The sequence below is a fragment of the Carex rostrata genome, chromosome 6 (assembly GCF_964058835.1).
Source record: "Carex rostrata chromosome 6, lpCarRost1.2, whole genome shotgun sequence".
In the NCBI taxonomy this organism is placed as follows: Eukaryota; Viridiplantae; Streptophyta; class Magnoliopsida; order Poales; family Cyperaceae; genus Carex; species Carex rostrata.
In genome coordinates, this window is record NC_135923.1 from 3840578 (window position 1) to 3854027 (window position 13450).

Consider the following 13450-nt stretch of genomic DNA (forward strand, 5'->3'; position numbering starts at 1 on the left):
ACGGAAAATTGACCTTGAAAAAAGGTCAAACCATTGCTCATTTTTTCTTCTCTAACGGATACACTTTTGTTCAAACAAGAATCATGAAGGGAAACATTTTTCCTTCAAAGAATTGCTCCGTTGCTCATTTATGTAGCTTCATACACTTACAGATGTTACGCAATTTTACAGCAATAATTTACTATTTAACCAAGCAGCCATATGATCAGCTCGAATAAAGGAATTCCACGTAAACATTTAGTTAAGAACTGTAAACTTGCGACGCGTATTTAGTAATAACACTAGTTGAGTTAAAAAAAAAAGTGAAGTTTTAATGTACTTCTAAACTTTACCTAAGTTTTACTAAAACCAAGAAAAATAAGGAAGATCGGAAACTCACCAACAGAGGTCCATTCACACGTCACATAAGTGAAGTTAACGTAGAAAAGGTCCACCTAACATAATTACTACATTTCATTTCTCCCCGCCACTCCCTCAATTAATTTGGCAATTTCCATCTTCAAAGAACTCCAAGAGCAAGACCCCCCTCTGTTTTTCCAAGAATCAAAGAAAATCGATGGCTCCTAAGTTATTTCTTCTCCTCCCTGCTCTGTTCTTCTCTCTTGTACTCCTCATGGTCCCCTATTACTGCATCGTGGACCCCACCTCTACTACACTGGCAATCAGCCATGAGACCGGAACTATCTGTGGAATCACTTCCGGTTCGCAAAACCATAGCATCCAATGCACAACATTTCAAGAATTGGCTGAATTGAATGCTTCCTTACCGATAAATTCTACACTATCATTCGATTCTATTTCGGGCGGCCACAACTTCATTTGTAGTCTCAGGTCGGGTGGCACCTCTTTCTTCTGCTGGGATGGGATCCGCCAACGAATCAAGCGCGTCTACTCTGGGCCCAAGGCATTGAGCGTACTCTCGGTCGGAGCACGACACGTGGCGGCAATAGATGGAAATCGAACAAAGATTCGGTGGTGGAGATACGGCTGCAATCGTCATGCCCCACGCTGTCCAAAGTTCCCTAAATCGGTTTACGGTGAGTACCACTCCCTCACGTCAGGAGACATTTTCACTTGTGCGATAAGTGGGGCCCACAGTGTCCACTGCTGGGGACCCCATGCAGATTCAATCCAGAGGAGATTTGCCGGGGTGCAAATGAGAAGTTTAACTGCAGGTGGGGCCCGCATGTGCGGTCTGAACATGACTGGCCATCTCATATGTACTGGGAACCAATGGAATGTGCCATCTGGTGGTTCTTTTGAGTTCACAAGCCTTGCCATAGGGGGGACTCAAACCTGTGCAATTAGGAGAAGAAAAGGGACGGTCGTTTGTTGGGGCAAGCATGGTTCGTACTTACCCATGGGCAGTACAGGATTTGAGTTCTTGGTTGCAGAAGGCAATCTGACATGTGGCTTGACCACAGATGCTTTTAATATAGCATGTTGGGGTTTGAATGGAAGAAACCAGTCGGCCGTTACCCTATCTATGCCAAAAATCTTACCCGGTGTTTGCGTGGAAGATGAGACCGTTTGTTCTTGCGGGGTTTATCCCGACTCAGGGTATCTGTGTGGTGGGTCAGGTATTATATGCAAGAGCTCTTGCCCATTTTCTACAACAATTGAAATGTTGCCCGCTCCTTCAAAGACAATATGGGAAATGCTCGGAAAATGGTGGTTTGTTTATGCCATTTTTGGTATTGTATTTGCCATAGTCGGTATCAGTATGAATGTCTGTATGAAAATGAAATGGTGTGAAGTACAAGAGATCAGTGGCGGCTTGCCGACTGGGCCTACCTTCCCAGTTATGGACAATGTACAGGTATTCAGCTTCAATGAGCTCATGGCTGCAACCAATAATTTCTTCTGGGCTTTTCAGATTGGTGTCGGAGGCTTTGGTAGAGTGTACCGTGGCCGGCTTTCTGATGGCCGGGTGGTTGCAGTGAAGCGCTGTATCACCACAGCTTCATATATGGAGACAGGGTTCAAAGCTGAGGTGGAAACACAAGCCAAGGCCAATCATGTCAATGTGGTGAGTCTCATCGGCTACTGCACAGAAAATAATACGCGGCTTTGTGTCTTTGAATTCATGAAAAACAAAGACCTGCACAGGTATATTCACCCAAGAACATGGTTTAAAAGGAGCCCGCTTTTCTCTTCTTGGAAAATGAGAACGAAGGTCCTGCTTGATGCGGCAAGAGGAATCGAGTACCTGCACCGGCATTGCGAACCACCAATCATACACCGTGATATCAAGTCATCAAACATACTGCTAGATGAAAATTGGGTTGCCAAAATCTCAGATTTCGGGCTTGCTGTGTTTGGTCCCGAACAAGGACATGACCGTGTTAATGTTGCCACGGTGACTGGGACACCTGGGTACATGGACCCGGATTTCAATGTTGCTGACCCATTTGTAACTCAACAATGTGACGTGTATAGTTTTGGGGTGGTAATGTTGGAGGTGATTACTGGTCAAAAGGCATTTAATTCAAGTGATGACACACAGTTGGCCACTTTGGCAGCACAGAGAATTCCCACAGGAAGTTTAACTGAATTGTTGGATAAAAGGCTGGATTTGCCGGTGGGACGTGAGATGGAGGCAGTAGAGATGGTGGCGTATCTCGCACGACAATGTGTGGCACCTGGTTTACAAAGACCGGATATAGGGGCCGTTGTAATAAGGCTTGAAATTGCCTTCGCACGGTTTGATCAGCAAGAGGCTATCGCCAATTAGATATAATGAATGATTTATACCATTAATTTCATTATTTTTTCAATGACTTAACTTTATGGTTTGAATAGGAATCTGTTTAAAGAACTTCCTTCATTCCCTGTGTTCTGTTGTTTATGAGATATAGGCTTTTTTTTCGTTTTCTTATTTTTTTTTTCTGCTCCTTTGTGTTTATGTTATAGTTTTTTTTTAAATTGTCAAAAGTAATAATTGTTGCTATTGATATTATTAATTAAGTTGCTACTCATTCGTGTTATTGTTTTTTTTTTTTTTTTGTTATTATTGTGCTATGATTTTCATTGTTTTCATAAATTCTTAGTTGCTTGCTATGATTTTGGTTAGTTACTAGTTATTATGCAGCATCTATACAAGTATAAGCAATTGTTGAAATAAGACTTAAACTATATAAATGTACAGTTGTTACAAAACTTATCAGTATGCTCATAATCTTTGGACTATTATTTTTTTTCTTTTTCTTTTTTAAAAAATTGGCAGCAGCTGCCAATTGAGATATATTAAAAACTAACTAAAAACATCTTTACATCAATATTGTTTATTTCCTGTACCAGTCGGTACCAGAGGAGAAACCATAACAAACAAACAACAAAACATCATAAAAAAAAAATAATAATAACTAAACCAAAAAAAAACAACCGGTTGTGAAAAAACGCCTATATCCAAAAACAAGGGCCTCCCGTACCAGTTGGTATGCTGCCCCTCCTTTTTCTAAAAAACCCCCTGTAGTTTATTGAAATTATAAAATACCCAAAAAAAAGTTTTAAATACCCCCTGTAGTTTCTTTGGACTATTCTTACTGCACTATTGAGGATCTAATGCACATGTTTTTGGTGCCTTCTAATGACAGAACTTACCCTTTTGTAAATAATTCAAATTTCAAGGTTCCAACGATAGTGAGAAGTGTTGATCTAATTCAATTTCTGAATCAATTAATGCTTCTCACTTTAGGAAATAGGTTATTAAAGAGAGCTAGCTAATAGAATGGAGTCTAAGGGGAGTTGGGTTGACATTTTGACAGAGTAGTTTTTGCTTCATGCAGCGCTCAAGTCAAATGTAGCATTTTTTTTTAACTCTATAGTCTTGCAATGCGTGAATAAAAGCTGCTCTGGTAAAATGTACACCCAGGATTTGGGGTGTTGATTTTCAAGTCAAATTTCTGCTCTGGCCCACTAGTTTTGTAACTATCAAAATTTTAAATAGCTATTGGTACTCGTCTTTTGAATTCTGTTTACTGTCGTTTTGATACCTGTCTTTGGTGTTTGTTCTCTGCTATAAGTGTATTTTGAGCTGTTTTGGGAGGTTGCAAGATAGTTCTGGTTTACTGGTACGTGTGGTACAATTCTGATAAGGGATATTCAGAACTTATTATTCAAGATAGTTCTGGTTTACTGGTACGTGTGAACTCAGTTTCCCAAAAAAAAAAAATGGTATTGACATCATTTGCTACATAGTGTATCATTAATCTTTTGATCAAAAAAATATATCATTAATCTTATCTCAATTATGGTACACTAGGTTACCTGTTTTCTTGTATGTTAAACTTACAGTAACAATCCCTTCACATATCAGATACGACCTTTTCAACAAAGCATGCATTTATGATATTGGTACCACAATGGTACCACTATATCTGTAATAAGCTAAGAAGACTTTTTCTAACAGCACATTGTACCAATATTTATAATAAAGGAAACTACAAAAGATTTCAACCATATTACAGAAATTTTTTGCTTTAAATGTGGAAAGTTACGGCACAAATCACATCAAGTTTTAAATATATCAAAGCATGCACATCACATATATTATAACAAAACACACATGTAATAAGCCGCTTTTCAAAATTGTTCTAATTTAAAATCTGATTTTATGATTTTTTATTAATTTGGAAAAGAAACCAAAGTAATTGTCATAAAAACCCAATTAATATCAGATTAACATCATTCTCAAATTTACCCCAAAAAGAAATCAGATTAGAATATTCTCAACTTTACCCCTGACTTAGGAACTACTTCAGTAAGAACTATTTCTATATCTTTGGACATCAAATTATATTTAAAGTAGAATACTAGGAGAAATTACCTGAGAAATGCTCCCTCCTGGTTCCATGAAAAAAAAAGAAAAAAAAAAGAAAGATCACCTCATCAACTTGTCTAAATTAGTTGTGAGGAGCTGTTACTTCTCTTTAGGAACCTTGCATTTATCTTACAGTTACTCCTCTAACTTAAAACCTATGATTTCTTCATCAATTCTTCCAAAATTTTTAGTGCCAGCTTAAGGGTAGTTTTGTAATATGCACTAATCACCTCAGGTTGCAATTCAGCATGTACTGAAAATCTATTTCAATTTTAACATGATAATTTGAAAGAAGAATTAAGACAAAAAGGAGGAAAATATTTAGCTCTTCTAGAGTGGGGCTATGGTAGTATGGTACTATGCGTAGCGCGGATGGGTCCGTACTACGGTTCAATATTTTTGTTTTCAAAATCCGAACGGTCAATTAAAACCCTTCAACATGGTCACCATATGAATATGGTATTGTAAACTAAAGTTACATTTTTTAGAATTTTTTTTTTACTAGTTTTCTAGATGGATAGAAAATCACTGTTTTTGAATGGTCCAGAATTTTCAGATTAAGTGATTTTCTACCAATCTAAAATATAGTGAAGAAATCCAAAAACTGTAAAATTTAGCTTACAAGTACATATTCATATGGAGATCATGTTGAACAGTTCAGATCGACTATTAGAACTTTCAAACCGAAGATTTGAGTCCATAGCGTGGACCAATATGCGCTATGCATAGTACCATAGCCTCACTCTTAGTTCTTTGCAAAATTAACCTGTGGATATTAGACAACTTTTAAACTTGATCAAGTGGTTGTTTCCAATTATATTTCAATTTTACTTGTTCGCGGATTGGTGTATACTTTCAAACATTTGTAATTTGCTCAATTTACAAATAAAAATATATTGCTGATGAGACGTATGAAAACTGGAATTATGAGATCAATAGAATCTTGTCAGAAAAGATATTAACAGTACTAATTTGTTATGCAAAATCTTGACATGTGACCTCCACAGGATTCTATAATTGAATGATCGTTATAGTGTGTGAGTGTGTGTGATTCGGGGTGTGAGATGCAATTGGTATACTAAATCATGTTGAGACTTGTCGAAAACTAAAAGTTTCTCATTAATCAAAGCACCTCAGTTGTCGAAAACTAAAAGTCAATCTTACAAAATAAGAAAGAAAAAATCAATCTCATAAGCAACAGGGCACAGAGGAATAGCAAAAAAAAAATTGAAGAAGAAAAATTAAAATCCTCAATCTCATAACAACAGGAACACAGGAATGAATGAAGTTCTTTGAACAGATTCTTATTCAAACCATAAAAATAAATAATTCAAAAATGATGAAATTATTGGTATAAAATCATTTGTTATATCTAATTGAAAATAGCCACTTGCTGGTCAAACACTGCGAGTGCAAATTCAAGCCGTCTTACAACGAAGCTCATGTCTGGTCTTTCTTCACCAGGTGACACACATCTTACTGCAGTCAACGCCACTGCAACTAGTGCACCCAACGTTGGGTCACTTCTGACAGCCCTCGGAGCAGTCAACCTTCGATCAAACATGGCCATTATCCTTCCTGCGTTAATTTCCGGAGGTGCAGAAGTGGCCAAGTAAGTGTTATTAGCTGCATCATATGCCCTTTGGCCAGTAATCATCTCCAACATTACCACCCCAAAACTATACACGTCGGTTCGTGGACTTACAAATGGGGCAGGACCACCATAGCAATCTGGGTCCAAGTACCCATTTGTCCCAGCCATGGAAACATTAACACGGTCATGCCCTGGTTCGGGCCCAAACACAGCAAGCCCAAAATCTGAGATTTTGGCAACCCAATTTTCATCTATCAGTATATTTGCTGACTTGATATCACCGTGTATGATTGGTTGTTCGCAATACCTGTGCAGGTACTCAATTCCTCTTGCTGCATCACACAGGACCTTAATTCTCAGTTTCCAAGAAAGTAGACCCCCCTGGAAAAGCATGGCATTTGCTTGCGACCTTCCTCGGCGAAGTTGCCTTTCCAGATCTCTGTTTTGCATGTATTCAAAGACACAAAGGCGCTCATCGTTTTCTGTGCAGTAACCGATGAGCCTCACCACATTCAGATGGCGGGCCTTGGCTTGTGTTTTCACCTCAGCTGTGAACGCTGCCTCCGAATCTGCAACTGTGTGGTCACAGCGCTTCACTGCCACCAGGCGACCATCAGAAAGTTGACCGCGGTACACTCTACCAAAGCCCCCGATACCAATCTGAGCAGCCGGGGAGAAATTATTGGTTGCATTCTGGAGCTCGTTGAAGCTGAATACCTGCACATTGTCATTTCTATGTATCTTTGGTAATCCACACCAGCTTAACTTCAACCAATTCTTTTTCACAGAGATGGTGATACAGATACAGACGATGGCAAATACTATGCCAAAAATGAGAAACCATTTGCCCAACCTTTCCCAAAATGTCAGGTTTTCAATTATTGTAGAAGGGCAAGAGTACGTTGTACCTATGTCGTACTCAAACCTCATGCAAATAACACCTGACCCACCACAAAGATTGGCTGAGTTCGGATAAACCCCGCAAGAACAAAAGGTTTCATTTGGCACGCAAACACCGGGTAGGATTTTTGGCAGGGATAGGGTAACGGCCGACAGGTTTCTTCCATTCAAACCCCAACATGCTACATTAAAAGCATCTGTGGTCAAGCCACACGTAATATTGCCTCCTGCAACCAAGAACTCAAATCCTGTACGGCCCATGGGAAAGTACAAACCGTGCCGGCCCCAACAAACGGCCGTCCCATTTGTTCTCCTAATTGCACAGGTGTGACTTTCCCCTATGGCAAGGCTTCTGAACTCAAAAGAACCACCAGACGGCACATTCGATTGGTTCCCAGTACATATGAGATGGCCAGTCATATTCAGACCGCACATGCGGCCCCCACCTGCAGTCAAACTTCTCATTTGCACCCCGGCAAAACTCCTCTGGATCGACTCTGCAAGAGGTCCCCAGCAGTGGACACTGTGGGCCCCACTTATTGCACAAGTGAAAACGTCTCCTGACGTGAGGGAGTGGTACTCACCGTAAACAGATTTAGGGAACAGGCCACAGCGTGGGGCATGACGACTGCAGCCGTATCTCCACCACCGGATCCTTGTTTGATTTCCTTCTATCGCCGCCACGTGTCGTGCTCCCACTGATAGTACGCTCAATGCCTTGGGCCCAGAGTAGACGCGCTTGATTCGTTGGCGGATCCCATCCCAGCAGAAGAAAGAGGTGCCACCCGATCTGAGACTACAAATGAAGTTGTGGCCACCCGAAATAGAATCAAATGATAGTGTAGAATTTATCGGTAAGGAAGCATTCAATTCTGCATATTCTTGAAATGTTGTGCATTGGATGCTATGGTTTTGCGAACCGGCAGTGATGCCACAGACAGTGCTGGTTGCCTGGCTGATTGCCAGTGTGGTAGAGGTGGGATCCACGATGCAGTAATAGGGGACAATGAGGAGTACAAGAGAGAAGAATAGAGCATGGAGGAGGAGAAATAACTTAGGAGCCATTGATTTTCTTTGATTCTTGGAAAAACAGAGAGGAGTCTTGCTCTTGGAGTTCTTTGAAGATGGAAATTGCCAAATTAATTAAGGGAGTGGCGGGGAGAAATAAAATGTAGAAATTATTTTAGGTTGACCTTTTCTACTTAATTTCACTTATATGACGTGTAAATGGACCTTTTTAGGCGAGTCAGTCACCATTCTTCCTTCCTTTCTTGTTTGTAGTAAACTCAAGTAAAGTACACATGTACATTAAAAGTGCACTTCTTTTTACTTAAGTGTTATTACTTTATTTTTAAGGTCAGGTAACGAAATCGAAAGAAAAATAAACCACGTCTTGTTCTCTGTTTTGGTAAGTTTGTGCATTTTTTTATCTTTTTCAGTACAAAATAATATAAAAAGTAATTTCCAACATTAGAGAGTGAAAAGAAAATAAATATATTTTTTTTCATTCTATAGTTTTGAGATTTTAGCAACAAGTCAGCAACTTATTGTCTATAATTTTTAGATTTTCAAAACTAGAATAATAAGCTAGTAATAAATAGGTAAAGACATAAGAAACTCTATCGATTGAGTAACTTTCCAAATTAGCGGTGTAAATCAAATGTTATAAATATATGTTGGTACGATGTGTTGCTAGAAGAAGACTTCTTGGTGTTATAGTCCTTATCAGAATTGGTACCACACGTACCAGTAAACCAGAACAATTTTAAAACCTCCCAAAACAGATCAAAATACGCCCCACCAGTTATGACAGTGAACAAACACTAAAGACAGACATCCAAAAAAGAAAAAAAAGAACTAAATAAACGAGTATCAAGCTTCCAATAGCAACAGCCTTTCTTCAGTAATTGAGCTTATTGGATCCAGAACCCGCGGTGCCTCTCTGAGCAACCTTGAATCACCAGAAGGATCTCCTATCAACAACCAAGTAATTGGAATCCGTCTCCGCATCCATTTCACCAAAAAAAAAAAAAAAAAAAAACTTCAATTGATCACCGGAAGGATCTTCGATCTGCTATCACTATACTAATAGTATCATTATTGTAGATTACCAGAGCACCGGGTGAATCAGATGGCCTGACTGAGTGTGTGTCAACTTTACAGTTTCATTGATCTTGTCTCAATTATGGTTCAGTAGGTTAACTGCAAATTACATCACATATATATTTCCATATAGAGAAATTTACATACATGCCCATCATAGATACATTATTTAGATATTTTCCCATCTAAATTTGAAAATTAGTTATTTGCCTATCTGAATTTAACTATTTTATTCATATTCCCATTTCTTAGTTTATAATAGTAAGAAATTAACTGGACGTATCTGCCCCTCATGAATTTTAATGGTTTCAATTTTTTGCACCAGAAACTCTTTCAGCATTGTTGAAATTCATTATAATACAATATATCAAACTAATTATATTCAACAATGCGCCTTGTTATTTTTGCTCTGATCAAGGTCAGTCCAACAAAAACCCAAGGCACTTCTACTTCTGAGGTCTATTTCTTAAAAAAAAATATATCTCTTCATTGTGTGGATTTGAAAAATAATAAGTATGAATTACCTAACGAATTAAGCACCCTACTAAATTAGAAGCTCAAATAGCAACTAAACCATAAACTGAGCTAGACTTGATAGTTTCAGTAGATAGATTTTGCCAAATTTAAACAGCTATCCACAGATCAGTTAGGGAACATGATGAAATAACCAAGGATGAAGGTGAACCTAAATCACCGTTTGATGAAGGTAAAGACGAATTCGTGCAATCACCATAGAAGCATCTAAGGAAACTGAGACCATGTGAGATTTGCAAAAGTCGTGTAATACGACTATAAGACCAAGAAGGCTTTATTACAAATGAAATTATAAAAGACTTCAAGCACATTGCAGAAATTTGTCCAACAGAACACAGGGAGAATAGAGAAAAAAAAATTCAACAAAAATTAAAAAAAGCCATAATCTCACAAACAACAGAACACAGGAATGAAGGCAGTTCTTTGAACAGATTCTTATTCACAAAGATAAATCATTCAAAAATTGTTGAAATTAACGGTACAAATCATTTGTTATATCTAATTGGTGATTGGCTCTTGCTGGTCAAACCGTGCGAGTTCATTTCCAAGCTCTATTACAACAACACTCATATTTGGTCTTTGTGCACCAGGTGACACACATCGTTGTGCGAGCCTTGCCACATTCTCTACTGCCTCCATACTGAATCCCACCGGCACAGGCAGCCTTTTATCCAACACTTCCATTAACCTTCCTTCAGCAATTTTCGGAGCTGCAGAAGTGGCCAAGCTCGTGTCATTAAGTAAATTATACATCGTTTTGCCAGTAACCACCTCCAACATTACCGCCCCAAGGCTCGTGTCATTAAGTAAATTATACGCCGTTTTGCCAGTAACCACCTCCAACATTACCACCCCAAAGCTATACACGTCGGTTCGTTGACTTACAAATGGGTTAGCAGTATTATAGCTTTCTGGGTCCGCATACCCGGCTGTCCCAGTCACACTGGCAACATCAACACGGTCTTGCACTCCATCGGGCCCAGTCACAGCAAGCCCAAAATCTGAGATTTTGGCAACCCAATTTTCACCTAGCAGTATGTTTGCTGACTTGATATCACGGTGTATGACTCGTGGTACGCAATCCTGGTGCAGGTATTCTATTCCTCTTGCTACATCAAGCAGGACCTTAATTCTCAATCTCCAAGAATCGAAAATCGCGTTTCTTGGAGGTTGAAGGAGCTGCTCCAGATCTCTGTTTTCCATGTATTCAAAGACACAAATACGCTCATTGTTTTCTGTGCAGTAACCGATGAGGCTCACCACATTCTCATGGCGGGCCGTGGCTTGTGTATGCACCTCATTTTGGAACACTGCATCCAAATCTGGAATGCTGGTGTCACCGCGCTTCACTGCCACATGTCGACCATCAGGAAGCTGCCCGTGGTACACTGTACCATAGCCCCCAACACCCCTCAGTTCATCCAGGGAAAAAAATTTGGTTGCATCGTTGAGCTCGTTGAAGCTGAATACCCGCACATTGTCCATTGCTGGAAAAATGAACCCAGGGGGATTGCGGGGATCACGCAAGTTAGTTTTTCGTACTCCACTCCATCTTAACTTAGGAGCCACCGATTTTCTTTGATTCTTGGAAAAACAGAGAGGGGTCTTGCTCTTGGAGTTCTTTGAAGATGGAAATTGCCAAATTAATTAAGGGAGTGGCGGGGAGAAATAAATTGTAGTAATTATTTTAGGTGGACCTTTTCTACTTAATTTCACTTATGTGACGTGTTAATGGACCTTTTTAGCATAGTAGGAATTATCGGTATCGGGATCGGGATCGGTCCCGGCCGATACCGATACGGGATCGGGGTATCGGATCGGTATCAGCTCAGGATCGGGGTTTTTTTTTTTTTTTTCTTTATGATTTGCTACGTGAGGATCGGCTCAGGATCGGATCGGGGTAGGCCGATACCGATACGTATCGGCCGATCCGTATCGGTATCGGCCGATATTTCCTACTATGCTTTTTAGGCGAGTCACCATTCTTCCTTTCTTTCTTGTTTCTAGTAAACTCGAGTAAAGTACACATGTACATTAAAAGTGCACTTCTTTTTACTTAACTAAGTGTTATTACTGAATTTTTATGGTCAGGTAACGAAAGAAAGGTAAACCACGTCTTGTTATCTGTTTTGGTAAGTTTCTGCATTTTTTATCTTTTCAGTACTAATTTCCAACATTAGAGAGTGAAAAGAAAATAAATTTTTTTTTTTCATTCTATAGTTTTGAGATTTTAGCAACAAGTCAGCAACTTATTGTCTATAATTATTAGATTTTCAAAACTAGAATAATAAACTAGTAATAAATAGGGAAAGACACAAGAAACTCTATCGATTGAGTAACTTTTCCACATTAGCGGTGAGCTTTGATATTTATAAAATTATAAAACTTGATGAGGTTTGTGTGGTAACTTTCCACATTTAGTGTCTAGATAAATGCAAAAAGCTTGCTCTGGAGGCCTGGAGATGGATAAACTTTTGCAATATGTTTGAAGTTTTTTGTAAATCATATGTTATAAATATATGTTTGTACGATGTGTTGCTAGAAGAAGCCTTCTTGGTGTTATAGTTGTATTACAAATGGCCATAGTGGTACCATTGTGGTACCAATATTATAGGTGCATGCATGTTGAAAAGGTCACCATAAAGTATATATGTGATGTTTTGCAGGTACTCTAGTGTACCACAATTGAGACAAGATTAATAATAAACTATGTAGCAAATGATATTAATACCATTTTTTTTATTCCTTTTCTTTGTTTTTTTGGAAATAGTACCACCCACCCCCACATTATATGTTATCCACAAACTGAGTTCACTAGATACTAAAAGGAAGAAAAAAGAAAATGAGTTCTGAATACCCCTTATCAGAATCGGTACCACAGGTACCAGTAAACCAGAACTATCTTAAAACCTCCAAAACAGCTCAAAGTACGCCCCACCAGTTATGACAGAGAACAAACACTAAAGACAGACAGACATCCAAACAACAAAAAACAGAACTAAATAAACGAGTATCAAGCTTCCAATAGCAACAACTTTTCTTCAGTAATTGAGCTTATTGGATCCAGAACCCGCGGTGCCTCTCTGGGCAACCTTGAATCACCAGAAGGATCTCTTATCAGCAACCAAGTAGTTGGAATCTGTCTCACCATGGACGTCATACTCCGCATCCATTTCACCAAAAAAAATAAAAAATTCAATGGATCACAAGAAGGATCTTAGGTCTGCTATCACTATACTAATAGAGTAATAGTATCATTCTTGTAGATTACCAGAGCACGGGTGAATCAGATGGCCCGACTGAGTGTGTGTCAACTTTACAATTCAATTTCACTTATTCACAGAGTGGTGTATACTGGTATTTTAGAATTATGTTTTAATACATCTGTAATTTGCTCAGTTTACAAATTAAAATAGATTGCTGACGATGCGTGAAAGCTGGAATTATGACGTAAATATATAGAATCCTGTCAGAAAAGCTATTTACAATAATAATTT

The 13450-nt window shown here is 38.8% G+C and overlaps 3 protein-coding genes across 3 annotated transcripts; 1 reads left to right on the plus strand and 2 right to left on the minus strand.

Annotated features, from left to right (window-relative positions):
* The first annotated feature begins 556 nt into the window (after positions 1-556).
* On the plus strand, positions 557-2734 carry LOC144555287 (putative serine/threonine-protein kinase-like protein CCR3). The gene has a single exon (XM_078303569.1). It carries the CDS (start codon positions 557-559, stop codon positions 2732-2734), a length of 2178 nt encoding a protein of 725 aa, XP_078159695.1.
* Positions 2735-6194: 3460 nt separating this feature from the next.
* LOC144555288 (putative serine/threonine-protein kinase-like protein CCR3) lies at positions 6195-8381 on the minus strand. Its single transcript, XM_078303570.1, has one exon. The coding sequence runs from the start codon at positions 8379-8381 to the stop codon at positions 6195-6197; it is 2187 nt and encodes a 728-aa protein (XP_078159696.1).
* Positions 8382-10451: 2070 nt separating this feature from the next.
* On the minus strand, positions 10452-11438 carry LOC144555289 (serine/threonine-protein kinase-like protein CCR4). The gene has a single exon (XM_078303571.1). The coding sequence runs from the start codon at positions 11436-11438 to the stop codon at positions 10452-10454; it is 987 nt and encodes a 328-aa protein (XP_078159697.1).
* Positions 11439-13450: the final 2012 nt, after the last annotated feature.